The 19,923-nt window shown below is 41.0% G+C and overlaps 1 protein-coding gene across 1 annotated transcript in view; it reads left to right on the plus strand.

Annotated features, from left to right (window-relative positions):
• OGDH (oxoglutarate dehydrogenase) overlaps window positions 1–19,923 on the plus strand; it is a 93,241-nt gene that overhangs the window by 42,296 nt on the left and 31,022 nt on the right. The window contains exons 3-5 of the mRNA XM_036750280.1: window positions 421–606; window positions 3,411–3,513; window positions 17,112–17,227. Coding sequence (XP_036606175.1) covers window positions 421–606; window positions 3,411–3,513; window positions 17,112–17,227 — 405 coding nt within the window. The remainder of the gene's footprint in view (window positions 1–420; window positions 607–3,410; window positions 3,514–17,111; window positions 17,228–19,923) is intronic.

Below are 19,923 nucleotides of genomic sequence, written 5' to 3' on the forward strand. Positions count from 1 at the left end.
TGCTCTATTAGACCACACTGCTGCTTCTCTAAACCATAGACCAAGGGGAGAGAAGGATCAGAAGAAGAGGCATTAAGAGTAACAAAATAGTTTTAAGAGTGGTCTGGGAGGAGAACCAGGAAGAGTGGCACATTATAACTGTAGGAAATGCTGAATTTGGAGTCATGAGCAGTAGTCACTTAACCTCCCAGGGTCTTGTTTTTTCTCATCTGTAAAATAGAGAGGTTGGGGCGAGATTGAACTAGATTGCCTTGAAGGTTTCTAGCTCCAGATTTGTGACCCTATTAATAGACCAGCTCAAATACTCCCACATCTCAGAAGCTCCACCTGTGATGACTATCTCTGTCTAAGTAAATATAAATGTGGTCTGGAACCAGGTACAGATTTTGAGCTAACATTTCTTTGTCTTCTTGTCTTTAGTCATGGGACATATTCTTTCGAAATGCCAATGCTGGAGCCCCACCTGGCACTGCCTACCAAAGTCCCCCTCCCTTGGGTGCCCTGTCAGCACTGACCCAAGCCCAGTCCCTGGTTCATGCCCAACCGAATGTGGATAAGCTTGTTGAAGACCATCTTGCAGTTCAGTCTCTCATCAGAGCATATCAGGTAAGTAGCTTTAGGACTCTCCAACAGGCAGTAGGCAGAAAAGGAGGGTTGTTAAACTGACCCTTCTCTGCTTTTAAATAGTGCATATAGTTACGAATATTACTTCTTTTTTCTTTCTTTTTTGGTGGTAGTGGTAGTAGTGGGGTAGGTGGGGGTAGGGTTCATATATTTCCTCCCCTAATATAATCTCCATAGTCTAGTTTAACATTGATCTTTAACATTGCTTGTCATAGGACTTTAGAGAATAGCTACAGGCCCAGGAAGCAGACCTTCCTTTGTTGGCTCTGACATCTGATGTACAAATAGCCCCTTTTTAGTCCTCTGTCTTTCACAAGTTGGCAATGATGAGATCGTGTGGAAGAATGAGCCCAACATTAACTTAAAACATGGTTTTACATTAAAAAAAAAAAGAGGAGAAAGGATAGAGCAACCTGATTGTGACACGTTGGCACAAAGACTCTCGCTACCTGTCAGCCATCTTCTGTTACCAAGGCCAGGTTGCTAAGACCCTGGAGAATGTGGACCAGTCCTTGCCCCCTTTTCGGGTGGCTGCCATGTTAGACTGGGGTAGAGTAAAAGGGTTAGAGAAAACATAAATGAGGCACAAAGAGAAACATGTAGGAGAGGCAGAGAGAGGGTGGATCTAGGTTGGGTGGCAGAGGTACAAGGGGACAATACTTGACTACATCTGTATATATGTCCAAGTCTATGGATTTTATTTTGGGAATGTGCCTTTCTTTCCTTCAGGCTACAGCATACCTAATAGGTTTTGCTCAGGATATCCTTTTGGCCTACTTGAAGTAAAATTCCACAGCTAAGGTCTAAAGCCATCACATTTAATTCAAAGACTGTTAAAAATGGAAAGAGCATTGAGTTTGGACTCACAGAGCTACTTATTACCAGTGTGACCTTGGGCGAATGACCTCACTGCTCTTGGACTCAGTAACTGCTAAGCTCCCTCCCAGCTCTAAATCTATGACACTACTGACTCTTTATCCTCAGTGTTCTTCTAGATTAGAGCTTCTCAACCTGAAGTCCATGAACTTGGTTTATAAAATACTTTGATAACTATTTCAGTGTAATTGGTTTCCTTTGTAACCTCATGTCTTTTATTTTAATTCTTGAAAAATGATTCTGAGAATGGGTCTGTCCGTAAAGTTCACTAAACTGCCTAAGGGGCCCATGACACAAAAAAGGTTAAGGGAGCCCTTCCTGATCTAACTGATTAATAGAGGAGTTTATGCAGGTGTAGGTGTAGGAAACTACATCTTTAATTTGCTGCCATGTGGAAAATGACATTTTTTCTGCTTGACCCCACAGGGCACAGTCAGGAGCAATGGGTAGAAGTTAAAAAGAGTCAGATTCAAGCTTAGTATAAGAAGGAACTTTGCATCAGTTAGAGCTGTCCAAAATTGCAGTTGAAGAGCTGCCTTAGAAGGTAGTGGGTTCCCCCTCACAGCAGCTCTTTAAGCAATATAGGATGACCATTTGTCCGGCATGTTTTAGAATATCTTCTTGCCCAAGTATGGGATGAGGTCCCTTCTAACTCCCAAGATTCTTTAGGTGCCAGTAGAATATAGGACACCCTAGGGATTGGGATCTTCCAGTCGTCCTCAGAAAAGAAAAAAAAAATGTGAACAGCTCTTTGCCACATCCTCATTGCATAACCTACGTGGTCCAGCCAGTGACAGATATATGTTCCAAAATTCTGTTCGTTGTGCAAATGTTAAAAAGATGGTATATCTTGACACAGTGCCTATTGCCCGCCTTATCCGGTGCCCTTGGGGATAGTTTAAATTTGATCTTTTCTAAGAAGAGTCAACAATCCCCTTTCACAGATCATCAGTAAGAAATTATACATGAAGTGTCCAAAGCCTAAAGGAACTTTTAAAATTTTGAAAGAATGTTCTTTTTTGTTTTTGTTTTTGTTTTTAGACATTCAAATTCTACAATCTAGGTCAGAAGTTGTTCTGTACCTGCTTTGATTTTTACTTGGTTCTGAGTGCACCTGGCTATATTTACTGTAGGCTACTCTTTACAGCCATGGGGAAAGAACTCAGGGCACATTATCACAATAACCTTAAAACCAAAGGACTTCCTTGTCCCATCAAGGAGTTTGGTGTCCTCTGTGGAAACCTTCAGTCCATTAGAAGAATCAGTGATTGGCTTTTTATGAGCCTCCCTTAATTCTGCCTAGCTAGCCAAAGTAGGATGTTCCTGTTCCAAACCAAGGTAAGTTGCTAAACAGCTGAGTTATGTCACATATTTGTTTTCTGGTTGATCTTGGCCAACTGGATAAGAAGGCCAAGTTTGGGACTTAAGGGATGAAACCTTTGGGAATGTCATAGCTGATTATGAGTGGGAAGTTCATGTCCCCTTATTTCCATAAATACATAAATGCAGCTTGGTAGCTGCATTTTGCTGATTGACAAATTCTGGGAGCCTCTTGGGTAAAGGTAATACTTGTTGTGTGAGATTGCTGATGCTCTAGGCCCCAGTTAGGGCTTTACTCCTCTTCCAGAAAGGTTTGTCTGAAATGCATGCCTTTTTAAAAATTCGGTTTATTGACTGACTTGTGTTGTTGCTTCCAGGTCAGGGGTCACCACATTGCAAAACTTGATCCCCTCGGCATTAGTTGTGTAAATTTTGATGATGCACCAGTAACTGTTTCTTCAAACGTTGGTGAGAATTACTCTGCAAACTAATTTTAATGTAATTTTACTTTTTTTACCCCCTTCCCTCTTTTTTTTTCTCTTGTCCTTTTGTATGTGTCCTTTCCTTTCCATTCTTGGCCCATTTCATAGATTCGAGGGCACCATGTAGCACAGCTGGATCCCCTGGGAATTTTGGATGCTGATCTGGACTCCTCCGTTCCAGCTGATATTATCTCATCCACAGACAAACTTGGTGAGGGTTCCTAGAGCAGTTAGTGCCGCACTGCTTGAGCTCCTCTCTCCCTTTCACAGCTGATGGGAGCCAGAATGCTTAACAGATAAGTAGGGAAGAGTCTTAAGTTTCCTTTGTACTGATCACTCTAAATTTATAGGTGAGACTGCTAGAGCTTCCTCAGTCCAATTTTGGTGCTTTTGGCCTGTGATCTTTGGTCACATTGTTTCTTCTCAATTTTAAAGAAATAATCACAATCTGTGCATTAAAAGTCTTTTTATTCAGTTTAAATAAAAATTGGTTTTATTCTTTAACATTAAGCTCCATATAAATTAGTAGCTTAATTTTTTTTAATTATAGGGGAAGGGGATAAGTAATAGTCTCTAAAATTAAAATGAATTTTTTTGTTCTAAAAAAAGGCTGGTTGTACTAGGGAAGGAAATTTCCAACATGTAATAGCTGACTATTTCAAAGACTAACTCCTTTGCCTTCAGTTTTCCCTTTTCTAGGCCATAAAATGCAGTTCCATATTTGGCCTAGAGCAAAAACTTGATGAATAGCAGAAGTAGGGACTTTGGTTGAGTTTGGGCTTTGCCCAACACCCCTCTCTTCCTATTCCCTTTGAGCCTGAAGCATGTCACAGTTCCTATTGGGCTGCAGGCCTTTCACATCCCTTACTTACAGTAGATATCAATTTCATTGCAAGTTGAATGTGCAGCTTGAGTCTTTGAATTCCTGAATGTCAGTGATCACAATGAGGAAACTTTGGAATGCATTCCCACAGAGTACAGAAAGGCTGGAATCAACAAGCCATCTGGGAGTCGTGCATGTGCCCCACACAAAGGGAATCCTGCTGGAATTAAAAGGCTGCCGAGGCATCCAAGTGAACCCTCACTGCATCCCTTACCCCTTTCTCTTAATTTCAGTCGAATCAGAAGGCTGGCATTTGACTAGTTTAGTGCAGGATAATAACTGCTGAGCTCTCTTAACCACAAGTGCTTTCCAAGAGTTAATCCATAAATGTCCCAAGTGGCATGCTAACCTGAGCTAGAGCAATCATAATTATCACTAACAAAAATGGCTGAGGTGCCCCACAAGAAAAGCATTGTGCATGCTAACAGTCTGATGATTATCTAGCTACAGCTACAACAAAGGCATTAGCTTACTTACAGTCCTACCATGGAAATTGACATTTTGGGGAGGGGAAGGAATACAGAAGAAAAATCTTCTACCTCATCTGTGGAATCTGTGGACCCTTAACAAACACAGGTGCATTGTAGTTGTGGAATGCCAGAAATGTCTTGTGCATCTAAGCTTGCAAGACCTTTGTTTCTAGGACTGACGTTATCTGTTTGTCATTATGTTCCTTTTTCTTGACTCTCTCAGCATGATACAAGTTTTCCTTTTCACTTTACCTCTGTCATAGTGATACCTTAGTCTTAGCAAAATAAAAGTTTAGAGGAAATCTTCTGAATATCATTTTATCTAGTGTCCTCACAGACATCCCCAGCTCAAGGCAATAAATGTGTTTATCACCTTTGTTCCAGTTGGCCTAAGAGCTTTGGAATGGGTCATGAGCCAGCTCCTGTCATCTGTGGTAGAGCCATACATGTCATTGATGATAAAGGGCTTGGAGAAGCCCTATGACTATTTCTGTACCATGGTGGCACCCTCATGATCCAAGAAGTAATGATTCTGTCAGTGCATGGAACTTTGGAACCCACCCTACCACCCACCAGTTATCTTAAGAGATGTTTAGTTTCCTGGTACCTAGCATTAAGCTGCTAAGCACTCCCAGTCTGATCCCTCTAAACCTTTGGTGACTTTGAAGGCCCATGAGGCCATTGTAGAGTATACTTTTTAAAATTTGGAAAATCCTCAGGAGTCATTGGATCTTGGGTAGAGCAGGGAATAGTCAGTCATGCAGGATCCATGGGGGAGTCCTTGATGTAACTAATACCACCCTTGCCACCTCTGTTAGGTGGCATATTTGGCCATATTCAGAGCCTATTTTCTCAGAATATTAGTACATGATTGTTTTTCAGACCAGTGATCTGAGTTCAAATCTTTGGGCAAATCAGACTCTAGAGCCACTGCAGGCTGTGGAATAAGGAACTCTGAAGCTGGCAGCAGTAGTTAGTGAGCTTCAGGGAATGCTTATTCATTTGGATGGAGAATTATACACTTAAGAGAATTATGCATTAGTGAGTCATTTCTTTGTTGTCCCACTGAAGACATTGCTGTAACTGAAGAGCATCATAATACCGAGTGAATACAGGACAAGGAATCATAAAACATAGGATTTTAGAGCTAGCCCTCTAGCTTTACAGGTGACAGAACATGGGCCCAAAGAGTTTAAGGTACTTGATTAAGGATACATAGCTAGTCCGAGTCCAGACTGGAACTGAATTCTCCTAATGAAACATTCAGGATAGATTTAATTTGCTTTTGCTTCTGAAATATGCATAAATTTTACTTGGGATCATAATTTTAGAACTTAAAAGGATGGCCGAGGGTCACTTGGTACAGTCTTCTAATTTTCTAGATAAGGAAACTGAAACTCCAATTCATTCATGTATTTATTAAGGCACTTACTATATGGCAGGCACTGTGGTAGGTAAGAAAGTATAAAAACAAAAGTGGAAACGATCCTTGCCCTCAGGAAACTTACATTCTGCCTATTAGGGAGAAAGGATGTGTATAATTAAATAAATATGAAATATATACAAAGTAATGGGGGGAGCAAGTCCTTATAGTTGGAGATGAGTAAAGGTGGCATTTGTCCTGAACCTTGGGGGCAAACTAGGGATTCCATGAGGCCGAGGTGAGGAAGGGAGAGTGCATCGTGGACATGTGCAAAGCACAGAGATGGAAGATGGAAGAAAAAGTAGGTCTTGGCTGAATGTAGGTATGTGAAAGAGAATAACGTACAATAAACCTAGAAAGACAAGGCTATATTTAGTTTGTATGTGGTTTTAAATGCCTAACTGGAGTCTGTGTTTTATCATAAAGGCAAGGGGGAAATCACTGGAGCTTCTTAAGGTGGGGAGTGACATGGTCAGAGCTGGGTGTTAGCAGTGTCAGTGTAATAGCTGTGATTTAGAGAGGAGAGTATGAAGGTGGGGATACCAAGTAGGGTGTCGTGGACTGTTTGGGAGGTGACCTTGTGAGTGGACAGAAGGTTCAACTGATTAAAAATGAGGAGTGAAGAGAGGGACAAGCTGGGAATGACTCTCGGGTTGCTGAAAGAGTGATGGTGCCTTCAGCAAAAATAGGGAAGTTAAGAAGAGTCCCACCTTTGGGGTAAAGACAGGTTTGGTTTTGGACATGGTGAAGCTAAGCTGCTTGTAGGACCTGGTAGTTGGGAGTGTTTGGCAGACAACTGATAATGCAGGACTCGAAGTCAGGAGAGTTGAGGCCTGGATAGATAACCTAGAACTGCTTCTCAGTTGCATAGAGATGATAGTTGAACCCACAGGAGCTAGTGACTTCACCAAGAGACAGGAGAAAAAGAGAAGAAGGCTCCGGACAGAACCCTGGGGTCCACGCAAAGGGAATGTGAAGAAGCAGCTGGGCAGGTAGGCCAGAAAACCAGGAGAAAACAGCCACACAAACCATAGATGGGGAGATTGTCCCCCAGGAGAGGGGTGATCAGCAGTATCATATGCTGCAGAGAGGTTAACAAGAAAAAGGCCGTTAGATTGAGAAGTTAAGAGGTCCTTGGTAACTTTGGAGAGAGCAGTTTCAACTAAGAGGTAACCTCAGAAGCCCGATTGCAAGGGGATGACAAATCATTAAGCAGAGAGGAAGTGGAAGCTGAGTGTAGTCAGCTTTATATAGGACTTTGACAATAAAAGGGAGGAGAGAAGTAAATGGGATGATAGTTGGAAGGGGAAAGAGATAAGCATTCAGATACAAACTAGTGTGTGCTAAATACTGTGCTAATACGTGCTTTACAAAGATAATATCTCATTTGATTCTCACAACAACCCTGGGAGGTAGGTGCTATTATCCCCACTTTATCCCCAGTTGATAAAACTGAGGCAAAGAGGTTAAATGACTTGCCCAGAATCACACAGCTGGTGAGTGTCTGAGACCTAATTTGAACTCAGGTCTTCTGACTCCAGGCCCAGCACTCTGTCCAGATGATTGAAGAGATTGTCAGGTCAATTGATTTTTTTTTTAAGTGTGGGGCAGATTTGGAAATGTTTGTAGGCAGTAGCAGTGAAGAAGCCAGTAGACATGGGTAGGTTGGCTATCAAGAGAAAGGATGATTGGGGGGCAAGGAGGACAAGCTGTCAGAGCAGACAGGAATGGAATTTACATGTTGAGAATACAGCCAGTTAGTGACAGACACAAAACTAAGAATAAGTAAGAGTAGCTACAGGATTGCATATTCTTCCACATTTGGCCTTGAAAGAGTAAATAGGGGTTCACAAAGGCAAGGTACTTCTTGCCCAAACAGCACCTAACCTCATTCCCCAAGCCCTACCACTATTGACTTATGAACTCATTTCCCCTGTTTATCAAGGCTGGAAGTGTGAGGAGAAGGACGTATGTGTTCTTGTAATTCTAAATTGAAACCAGACTTTTTACTAAAGTAAATTAAAACTAACCATTGTGTATAACCTTGTTTCTGCGGGCCTTATAAACTAGAATTTTTTCTGTTTAATTCCTCCTCATGACATTTTTGGACATTAGATGCAGTCAACCTCTAAAAGCCAAGCAAACCTCCATCTTGATTTAGTTATGATGCGAAAAACAGTCTGCTTCAAGGGTCCTTGCTGCAATTTCAGTTCTTAAGTTTTCAAGAAAAAGAAAGTACAAACCAAAACTATCATAGATATGTTGGGATTTTTTTGTTTGTTTTTCAAGGCAATAGATTCTTCCCATCAGGATAAGAGTCTGACACCTGTATGTGTGAAATTAGGTACCAGAAAAGCCAAATTTTCACCAATTTGACTAATTGCCCTTCTTTGAAGATCTATACTTTCTGTAGTTTTTTTAAAGGATAAGCTTTGAAAAATCATTACAGATATTTCTTTGATTATAAACAGATGCTACATAGCACTAGCCATTTTGAACCTTCCTTCCTATCTCTCTGTTTACCATCCATAAAACCCCATTTTTTAGGTTTGGAAAATTGGGAGGGTCATGTGTTATTTTTTATCAAGGAAAGACTTCTTTTGAAGAGCATCCTCATCTCTTGGCTTGTGGAAAAATTTATGCTAAGGCACTTATAAGTTTGGGTGTCTTTTGAAATCAGTAGGGTAATGTGTTTTAACAGGAACAAGATTAGCCTGAGAGAGAACTCATTCTTAATTAAATGAAATGGTGTGGGCATGGTTGTGTAACCTTTAACGTCTTAGTGCACCAGAGAACTCTCTAAAACTTAAAGTCTGTAATTATGGCTGTAGAGCATGTGCTAATCTGAGCAAGTAGAAGAAAATTCTTCAGAGGGATCTTCTCATACCAATGAAATCACAGGTCTCATCACACAATTTTGTTGTTTAAAGTGCCTGATGTGCTACTTGAACTTTTTTGTAGAAAGGCATTTGGTAGGGGGAAAGTTGTTATTTGTTGAGATACACTGATCCACAAAAACAGACAATCTCTTAAAAAGTTAAAATTTTGAAATAATCACTTTAACTTGTAAGTGTTGAATCTAGCTAATTCCCATGTAGACTCAGGTGAGTTGGCTCCCATAGTTTCTCTGGGTTATGACATCAAAGCAGCAGAAACTCTTCTTAGCCCTCTGCCTTTACTAGAAATCTCATTGCCTCGTAGCTGGTTAATTTCTGTATGTTCCCTAGGTGAGTAACAGAGCTTAGTTCCCCTAAGGCTGGGGTGAGAGGTTGAGCTAGAGAAAATGGGGAGTATGTAGAGAAATAAACCCCTGTATTAGAACTAGAGGAAAATCAATCTTAGCTGGTCAGTAAGCGATTGTAGTACAGCAAGATACTGACGGCATAAGAGCTGGGGGGACGGAGGGGAAGGCAAGATCATTTTTCTTCAGACTGCTCTAGATTAAGCATATGCAAAATCTCCTGCACACACGTCCTTCCCCTCTTGTCACTGTGCAAGGCCAAGGGACAGTGTTATAACCACTGCTTAGACATGTACAACATTGCTCAATTTGCTCCTCTGGGCACAGACAAAACCAAATCATTTCTTCATCCCTTGTTGCTTTAGCACAGACTTCACAACTGCCAACCCTTCCATCATTCTTGCATCCTTGAAAGCTTTTGCCACAATTACTTGGCTTCCTGAATTTGTCCTCCTTCCTCACAAAGCATCTGAGCAGGAACCAACTTGATCAGTGGGTACTTCTGCTGCTTTTTCTAACAACAACAAAAAAAACTTGAGTGGAATTCTCCTTGAGTCATTGAGGACTGCATTGCAGTCCATAGCATTACTCAACTACCCATTTAGAAAAGATGTATTCTTTTGGCATTTTTTTTAAAGGGAGGAGATGTTATTGAATTCAGGTCCAGGAATATATGAGTACTTTCTGTAAATGAGACTTAATGTTGTATCTTCCAGTGTTCCCTGGGCTCATTTTCTTCATTGGCCTTTGCAGTGTTAGTGATGTAACATAAGCTCAGGGGAATTTTGTAATGAATGTAATGGCATGGTCATGAGATCTGATGCTTTGGATTGGATAGAAAGAAATCTCAAGGTTATCCATCCTTAGAAAAGAGAGAAGGAAAGTTAAATAAGACACTGATATTTTAAGAAGCTTTTAGATTTCAGTGGAATAGAGGCAAGGTTAGGCCTTCTCCCAAAATCATATTGTGCTTTTGACTTTGTTAGGTCCAGAGTTGCATACCGATTATTGTCCTTTATTTTCTCAGTGCCATTAAAATCAATGTAAGATGGTAGTGAAGAATCTGGCCATATTCTATTATTTGGGTCCTTTCCTAAAATTGTAGGACTCACCTTTTGACATCCAAGAGAGTATTCAGCTTCCCCCTGTCTATTTTAACCAAAAATGCCCAGTTTTTAGCATTCCTTGGAGATGGAGCTTTGATGACCTTTGAAGAGTGGCTCTCAGGCAGCCCCCAGCTTACTGCACCTCTACAATTCAGAATATATAACCATTCTCTCTCCGTCCCTCCCTCCCTCTCCCTCCTTCTCTCCTACCCTCCCTCCCTCTCTCACTCTCCTCTCCCTTCCCCCGTCCCCCTGTCTCCCTCTCTCCCTCTCTCTCTCTCTCTCTCTCTCTCTCATATCATCATCAACACATCTCACCAGGCTTTCAGACATCCAGGCAGCTTGAACTGAAGTATGGAATACTTTGTACAGCTAAAGATGACATCCTGATTTTCTCCCTTGACAGAGGTTATTGAGGAAAATACAGATGTTATAGAATGCTCAGCCAAAAGCCCATTGGGGAGGAAAACATGCAGCTACTCATCTGTTGCTACAATACTCTTTTTAATTTCATTTTTGAAGAATCCTTGCCAGTAAATTTCTATCTATGCTGGTCATGGCGCCATTTTAGGAATATCAATGAGCAAGAAATCTTTCTGTGGAAGCCAAGGATCCTCCTCTCTTTCAGAGTCTTAGAATTTAAAGAATGATTTACATCATCTGTTAAACTGACCCTGGATGGGGAAGGGTACACCAAAAACCCCAAACTTTTGAATTTTAAATTCAAAGAGACCTAGATGGATATATTCGACTAATTAAGAAAATTGCCTTAACGTACTTGGAAGTGTAAGGAGGTGAGGGTTTCTCAAACTAGACTGCCCAATCACTTCCATGTGTTGGTGATAACTGGCTCCCCCCCATCCCCTCTCATTTTTATTGATCGATTTTCCAGCTGTTCTACAACGGATTTTCCATCTCTGTTTCCCAGAGTAGTCATCTTCCATTTAATCCCTTTTCTTTTGGTGTGATTATGTTTAAAGTTATTTTAATTGTGCTTTCCCTGACTGCTTTCATGGTGTAGTGTTTTTAACTAACTCTTACTGTCTTTTTCCCTCTGGACTCACCTCCCCCCTTCTCCCCTCACCTCCCAGATCTCGCAGTTTTCCAGGAGCGACTCCGAATGCTAACTGTAGGAGGTATGCAAAGAACAAGTCTCTCACCCTTCTGGAGCTGAGGACTTTATTCAAGTCGAATGTTCAACTTTTCTGGGCATGCACAGTTTGGGGAAAGTTGGCACAGCTTCCCAGTCGTTCATCAAATGTTTTGTTTGCAAATTGTTTCAAAACTTGTTTTTCCCATCCCTTCATCTGTCACATGTGACCTCATTTTTGTTTTCCCATACTTTTTGGTTTTGCAGAAGCATTTTCCATCTTCATGTAAACACTCTCATTGCTTCATCTTGAGCTTCTGGTCTTTGGCATAGTATCTAGGCCTCTTGGTGTCACTAGCCAAGAGCCAAGCAGTAGTCGTGTTAAGTTCTGCATGTTAGTGGATTCCTTTCCCTGTGTTCTGTTCTGTGGCTCCTCCTCAGCCCAGGACTCTTCCAGCTTCTGTTGTTCTGGTACCTCAGTATTTGGAAAAAGATTCTTTTCTTAGCATTGCCCTTAATTTGAGGGACAATTGAACCAGTAGTAAGACCTTGTTGGAATGAGCAGTATCCATCTCTTACTGACTGAACAACTGTGTCCTGAGGTTCTCTTCATTTACAGAGAATAAAAAAGAGCTACGGATATAGAATTTAGCTTGGCTTTTAAGATAGTCTTGGCCTGCCTTCACCTGCCATCCTGCTTAAACCTGCAGTCTCCTCCTGAACCTTGGCCTTCTCCAAATTCCTATATAGGTAATCTCTAGTGAAGTCCCCATCTATTCCTTTGTCATAGTCATCACATCAGTAAGAATCTGATCTATATAAGTACCAGAGTTTAAAATTTGACTGAAAGACTAGAAAGCAGAGACCAGCTAGTCCTTCTGTGATTTAGCCACACAGTCCTAGGTGAAAGTAGACTTAAGTCAGAGGAAACCAAGGAAGTTACACATCTAAAAACCTTTTCCAGAGATCCCTGTAAAGCTCAGATCTTCAGCATCTCTATTGAGGTTGTCCTCATCCTGAAAGAGATTTTCAAGGGATATACACTTGGTTTTTTTAATTCTATAAGCACACTGTTATATTTGGGCCAGTCTATTTTGGATCATGATGAGCTCTCCTCAGGAATGAGCTTTGTCAAAAACAAGTAAAAATTACCCCAGTAATAGTATTTTTTCTCTCTCTCCCGCTTTCCCCACCCCCGCCCCATTAACCATAGAGCAGACTATTAGAGTGAAGAGTACTTTCCAGTCCCTCCCTTTCTAGAGGAAATGCTAGGGGGCTGGAGGAACAGAACTGGACTATTTCTTAACAAAAAGGGCTTGAGGAAGGCACAATTTGCTTTAGAATTTAAAATTTTATCCTATAGTGCAATCTGCCTTCCAACAAGGCTAAGAGGAGGGGAGAGAGTTCTTCTGAGTGAAAGAATTAAATATAGGATATGATTTTTTTTAAATTAAAACCTTTTATTCCCTCCAAATAGCTGCTGCAAAAGTGTTACATCACTGTTACCGTGGAAAGAGCGTTTGATTTAGAGTTCGATGACCCAGGTTCAAATCCTGCCTCTGTCACTACCTGTGTGACCTCGGGGAAGTCATTTAACTGCTCTGGGTCTCAGTTTTTCCTTCTGTAAAATGTTGGACTAAATGGCAGGTCCCTTGCAGCCCTAAATTAGTGAATCTACAATCTGTGACCTTTTTGATTTCATATTAAGAAAGAGAGGGCACTTAATGGTTAGATAAGCAAGATCACATGGTCATGGGTAGTTTCCATTTTCAGATAGCTAGCCCATGATAAAAATGGGAAGGAGATAAGAGTAACATGGGATATTGTCATGTTGTTGTTTAGTCTTTTTTTCAGTTGTATTTGACACTTCATGATCCCATTTGGGATTTTCTTAGCAAAGGTCCTGCAGTGGTTTGCTATTTCCTTCTCCAGCTCATTTTACAGAAAAGGAAACTGAGGCAAACAGGGTTTAGTGACTTGCCCAGGGATCACACAGCTAGTAAGTATGTGAGGCTGGATTTGAACTGAAGAAGACAAGTCTCCAAGCCCAGCCACCTATCCACTATGCCACCTAGCTCCCTCCCAAAACTATAGGTCACCATCTAGGATTGGGGGGTGTTTTTCTTTTTCTTGTTTTTATTGAGGACCTGTGATTTCATTAGTCTAGGAAACTCCCCCTAAAAAAGCAGATCTGCAACTTACAGGCTTAGAGATTTGCCTGGGGCCGGGAGAGTCTTAAGTGACTTGCTCAGGTTCATATAGACTTGTATCAGAGGTGGAATTTGAACCCAGTTACTTTTTGTTTGTTTGATTCAGAGACTAGCTTTCCCTGTCCACCTAACAGTGCTTCTCAACCTTGTCCTTAGCATTAACACATGCATTTGTTGTGGATATGTTTATGCAGGTTCCGAGGTTAAGAATAATTCAGTTGACTCCCTGTGTTTTGCAAAACTGCTGAATCAAAAACAGGAAGTTTTTGACATTGCTAGGGTCCTCACAGTGACTGTAAGCAAAGCCTTCTGGTGAAATCAGTTTGGAATTTTAGAGTCCAGCAAGGTGAGAACAGAGACGTTGCTTCAGTAGAAACAGGCTACCATATTAAACTCCAAGTTGACAAGGCTTTCCAGTCCTTGTCCTTATCAGGGGACTCTGCATGTCCAGGTTTTAAGCTATAACTAGTTTCAGGCTCCTGCTGATATGGTACACACCAATGCTATGGAGAAAGATCTTTTCTTTCCCTGCTCCTTGGCCATCTTTATTAGACGGGGCAGCCATGAGGAAGGTCAACTTTCCTCTGAGCCCTAAGCTGTCTCCTTGACCTCTCAGATTTTCCCTGTTGGCCAGGGAAATCGAATGTGTGTCTGTGTCTGTATGTGTATACATACACACTCCCACACTTCTGTTTTTAGAAGAAAGATACCCAATTATTTCAACAAAGTCTGTTAGGTGTGATTCCTTTTGAACCTGAGTAGTGTTATCAAGGTTATCATTTCACATGCTCCAGAGTCAGTCAAAATTCTTGTATTTTAAGGCAGAATTCTTAATCAAATTATCTCTACTTGACAAATGCAGTGAAAGAAAGTCTTAGTGTCCATAGCCATGACTCTTCATACTGATGCGATGATAGCCGTGTATATGCCTGGGAGGAATCAGTGCCCCTAACGTTCTCACTTAGCAGCCTGGCTCAGTTCATTCCAGACACTAACAGCAGTCATAAGTTGCCTATCCAGGAATTCTAACAGGCTTCCTTATCTCACAGCCAGGTAGGTGGCAGTATTGTGATGGAAATGAACCTGCATGCCTAGAGGCCACTTGGAACTGCTTTTGCCTCAGCTACCATTTTTTTTTTTTTGCACTCCTGCAACTCCACTCCCCCACCTCCTGCCTTTTCTCTATGCTGCTGTGGGAGAAGACAGCCTGCTATTCAAAGTCCTGCCCCTGACAGATGTTCCTCTACATCACTTTATCCCAAACCCACTCCTTTTCACTGATAGTTCTCCAGCTTAGCAAGCCCCTCCCTTGCATTCCCTTGGGGCTTCAAGCTGAGCAGAATGAGGCCAACCACCTGGAGACTGTCATTCTGCTTCCCACCTGTAATATATCCCCCCTGGCTCTAGTATTTCTCTGAAGGAGGAAGAAAAAATTCATGCCCAGAAACTGGCAGCCCAGCCACTCCAGAGTCACTGAAATGGAAGATAGGACAGGCTGGAGTAATGTGCCTAAGAATGGTATGAGCCCTACAGTGGTGACCCAGGATAGTTAAACCAAATACCTCTTGATATTCTAAAAGGCCATTGCTGAGCGTAATCATCTTCCCTTTTGCTTTACTGGGGAAGTTTACCACCAGGTCCTGCATCATACCTGCCTACCTATCTGCCGGGTTGGATTGCCTCCTTGAGGCATCCCTACTCCTCCTTTCAATGCTCCCTCAGAAAAAAGGGGGTGGGGATGAGAATAGTGACCTAGAATATGCGGTTGCCCTCCATTGTTTCTGCCACCACAGCCTTCAACAAGCCTACTTTGTTGTCTGCTTTTGGCAAGGTGAATTGTGAATTCTGGTTTTAGATTTGTCCTGAGGTTTGGATGTCCCTGAGAAGCTGTGTCATAGGGCAGAATGCTTAATTTCTAGCTAGGCTAGGCTTCTTTAGGACCCTCTGGCAAGGGTAGATCTAAATAAATGGAATATCTAGTGAGTCTCTTAACAAATGGGAAAAATAAAAAAGCACAGAGGAATTGCTCTGGAAGAAGCAAGTCTTTGGGGGAGGGGGTGATGCAGTGTTAGGATTCCAGTTTACCAAGCTAGTAACTCAAAACTTGCCTTTGTGGACAAGCTGAGTAGCGTAGTGCTGAATATCAGTTGTTTGAGGAGTGTGGGCATAGTCTCTGAGGTAAGGACAGTCTTATCATATGCAATCATTGCACAAATTTGCAACCGCCACCTCCCCCCCACTCCCACCCAATGATTAAGGTGTCCTTTTACCCATTTTTATCTCATGGAGACTTAAGAACACACTAAGATGAAGCAGTAAGATATTCTACAAACTCCAGAGCTCACTGAGTAATAATCATGGAAGATGGGCCCTTTTGATGAAAATCAGCCACCATTTTGTTACAGGGTGATGATATGAACTGTGAATTTGCTCTGAGTCATTTTGTTCATTACCAAATCTTGCCAGTCAGTTCCTTTGAGAGTTATCCTGGGGGGTTGGGGAGGGTAGAGAAGGAATCATTTTAAAGACATTTGCTAGTACACCAAATTTTACATGAGGAAAGTGCCCAGTGTTACACTCAGTAAGTGTTCAATAAATATGTGATTAATTGGAAAAGAAAAAAATCTGCCAGTCAAGTTCATTTTGTTTTTTCTAATTTGGGATGTTTTAGACTAAGCTGAGAAAAGCAGGAATTTGGGGTTTTAGTTTTAGTTTTGCTTTAAGTATTCCCCACTGCATTGTCCTGTTACTTATCTCCTTTCTTTAGGGCCAGTGGTTTCTATTCAGATTTTCTGAGGCACAGCTTTAATGCCTGTTTCTTTCTGGTTGTTTTCCTATTTCATTCCTTATTCTTCCTACAACCCTTTTTGTTGTCTAACTAGAACTATTAATCCCTTGTTTTTTACTCTCTCCCTTAATTGTTTTTGAACAGTCTATGGCTAACTTGTTCAAAAGCCATTTGTGATCTTTCCCTCTCTGCACCCATACCCCCAAATGATTTTGGGGGCTTCAAAATGTTTGTGGATATGGAATTAAAATTGTTACAAATGGCTTCCCTACCGGGAGCATTTGTACACAAATCATGCATTTATTGTTTTACTAGATTGTCTCTCTTAACATTGCCCATTAATTTTTGTTCCTTGTTTTTGTTTCCCTGCTGAATTTTACATTCCTGGCTATGAATATTTTTTATTACTTATTTTCATGCAAACTTGTTCCCTAATTATATGTTTGGTCTAGTATGATTTTTTTTTTCTCATTTTTTTCTCCCCGGGGGGGGAGTCCTTTCCTCCTTTCCACAAATAATTGGTTCCTGTGTGATTGTCCCATATTCTGCAAATACATCTCTCCTCTTCTGGCTTGTCCCACCCACAATAATCCTGCAGGGTTTTATGGATTGGATGAATCGGACCTCGACAAGGTCTTCCACTTGCCCACTACTACTTTCATTGGGGGAAAGGAGTCTGCCCTACCACTCCGAGAGATCATCCGCCGGCTAGAGGTAAGAGACATATATGTGACATGTGTTAGTAGCGGAATCTCAGGGATAGAGTTATTCTTGGATCTCTTTTTAAAAAAAAGGGCATGGAAACCCCTTTTCACCCTTCAGAAGCTATCGACAGAGTTCTGTTTTTCCTCTGTCAGCCAGTGGGGAACACTTCACATAGTAGTAGGGGCTTGTTTTAGATCACAAGATAATAGATTTTTTTTTTTTGCTAAAGATGTCATTAAGTTTATAAGGATTACTTTTTAAAATGAGGAATAAAATAATGTGTAAAACCATAAACTCTAAGCTATTTACCTGTTGATTAAAATCATGTGTACATTATACATCCACATGATAATGTAGCCGCTCACATTTTATATATTGCTTTAAGATTTGCAAGAAACTTTGTAGATATTATCTCATGTGATCCTCACAATAGCCTTGTTAGGTAATTCTGTTATTATAATCCCCATTTTATGGATGAGGAAACTGAGGCTCAGCAAGACTAAGCAACGTAGACATAGAGCTGCATTATGGCCTAGTGAAGGAAGTCAGGAAGAGCTCATACTTCCTCTGACCCATACTAGCTGTGAGACCATGGGCAAGCCTGTGTTCTAGTCAGACTCTCCCAAGATGCCAAGGTACAGGTTGCTAGCATGCATCAGTAGAGGGAGTTTCTACACTGGGAATTCCTATCACAAATGAAATCACAGGTCTAGACTAAAGGTGTGTGTGTGTGTGTGTGTGTGTGTGTGTGTGTGTGTGTATACGTATACCTGTATGAAAGTATTTGTTTTATATAGTCATGGTGGTCCTCTTCTAACTGCTCTCTAAATCTCTTAGTGTTTGCTTTCTGTGTTTCAGATTTTTTATTGTAAATTATACTTGATTACAATGCCAGATTTTCTGTGTTCTGTCTTCTGTAGGTGTAATATGTACTACCCACAACTTTAAAAAATTAAAGGTAGTATTGCTACATTATTCTCCGGGTTTTGCTACATCAGCCTGAAAAGCTAAGAACCAATCCTGGAGAATATCCCACCTTTTTTAAACCAGAAATTGAAACAAGAATTGAAAGAAACTGGGTGATTCAAGGCCTCTCCCAAATTATTCCATTTTCATAACTAAGGAGAAGAGTAGCATATCATTTCTGGAATATTTAACCTGTCAGTTCCCTTTGCACTTTGACTTATTCAATGGTAGAATTCAGATTTTTGTCACCAAAATTCTCAGGAGGGCAAGAGAAACTTCCCTGTAAGTTTCTAACAAGGACACTCACACATAAGAGGAGGATGTAAAGAATATAAACTAAACCACTAGGGCTTAGTATCAAATGATAAATGCCAAATCAAAGAACTAAAAATTCACTGTGCTGTAAATTACAGCTCATGGTGATGAGCATGGGGAAAACATGAACTCTTAAGATGACTGAAGGGACCTTTAATAAGACTTGACAAGAATTTCCTTTCCCTTCAGGTCAGCAGTGATTTTGGTTCATGTACATCCATAATCACTTCTAGTACTCTCAGACACATGCCTATAGGTACATTTTCTGTCATCATCAGTAACTATGGTGGGTAGGTACCCTGAGGTCTGTCATTCAGATCAGCCTGGGAAAACAAGTAAAGTAGGAGACTAAAACTCCATGGGGTCAAATTAGCTATAAATTCTATAAAGGTTACTAATGTCCATTGTTACTGGACTAACCTCATAAACCCAGTTTAAGTGTCATTGTCTTTATTATCATAGATCTCCTCTAAAGGTAACAAGTTATCTTACTCAAACACTTACAGAATCACTTTGGGGGGCTAAGAGATATCCTTCCCAAAATTAAGCCGCTAAGGATTCTTCCCTTCTCCATCATATCTCATGTGTAGGCAAAGTTCTCTTGTTCTTGACTTGGATGATGATTTCAGTACCAGGGTCTGTTTTTAATTTTTATTGTGAGCAAATATAGTATCATCCTTTAGAACTTACCCCATGCATAATGATAAGAATCCTTATACTTTAAAGACATAAGAAAGAAAGAGGGGGTCATTATGCCACAAGTGAGACATGGGTTCTGATCCTAATGAATAGGAGGTATTTGATGGCTTCCTTCAATGCTCTGGACCTCTGTTGCTTCATTAAAAAATGAAAGGGTTAGACTTGATGATTTTTATGTTCTCTTCTAACTCTAAATGTCTGTGATCCCAAGAAATCGTACTGAAGTGCTTAAAACTTATATCCTGAAGAAGTCTCTTGAGTTTTGATAATCTTTGGTTTTAAGAGCTCATTTCCTCATTGCCTTACAAGTACTAGGTGCTTAATAAATGCTTTTTGAATTGTATTCATTCAGCATCAAGGACTAGCAAAATGCTCATTTTGACTTTAAAAAGACTCTAGAGCATAGGAGGGTAGAGAAGGGAGGAAAGATTGGCTTGTTGCCACTGCCTTCTCTCTCTTCATTGTCCAGCATGTGTTCTGGGAAGCTGGAATTGATAAGTTTTGAACTCCTACGGATGACAGACAGGGGCATTCCCCAGGCTCCTCACAGCCCCTGCAGAAGTATGCTGAAGAAGGCATCGTGCCTCCCCGGTGAAGTTTCAACATTCTGCCCTGCCCCACTCCTTCAACTCTCCTCGGCATGTTCTCTCCCCTTTTCTAGTCGATGTGCTTCTGTCTTATAAATGGGACCTCTTTACACTCTCTCTCACTGTTTGTTTTTTTTC

The sequence above is a fragment of the Trichosurus vulpecula genome, chromosome 3 (assembly GCF_011100635.1).
Source record: "Trichosurus vulpecula isolate mTriVul1 chromosome 3, mTriVul1.pri, whole genome shotgun sequence".
NCBI lineage: Eukaryota > Metazoa > Chordata > Mammalia > Diprotodontia > Phalangeridae > Trichosurus > Trichosurus vulpecula.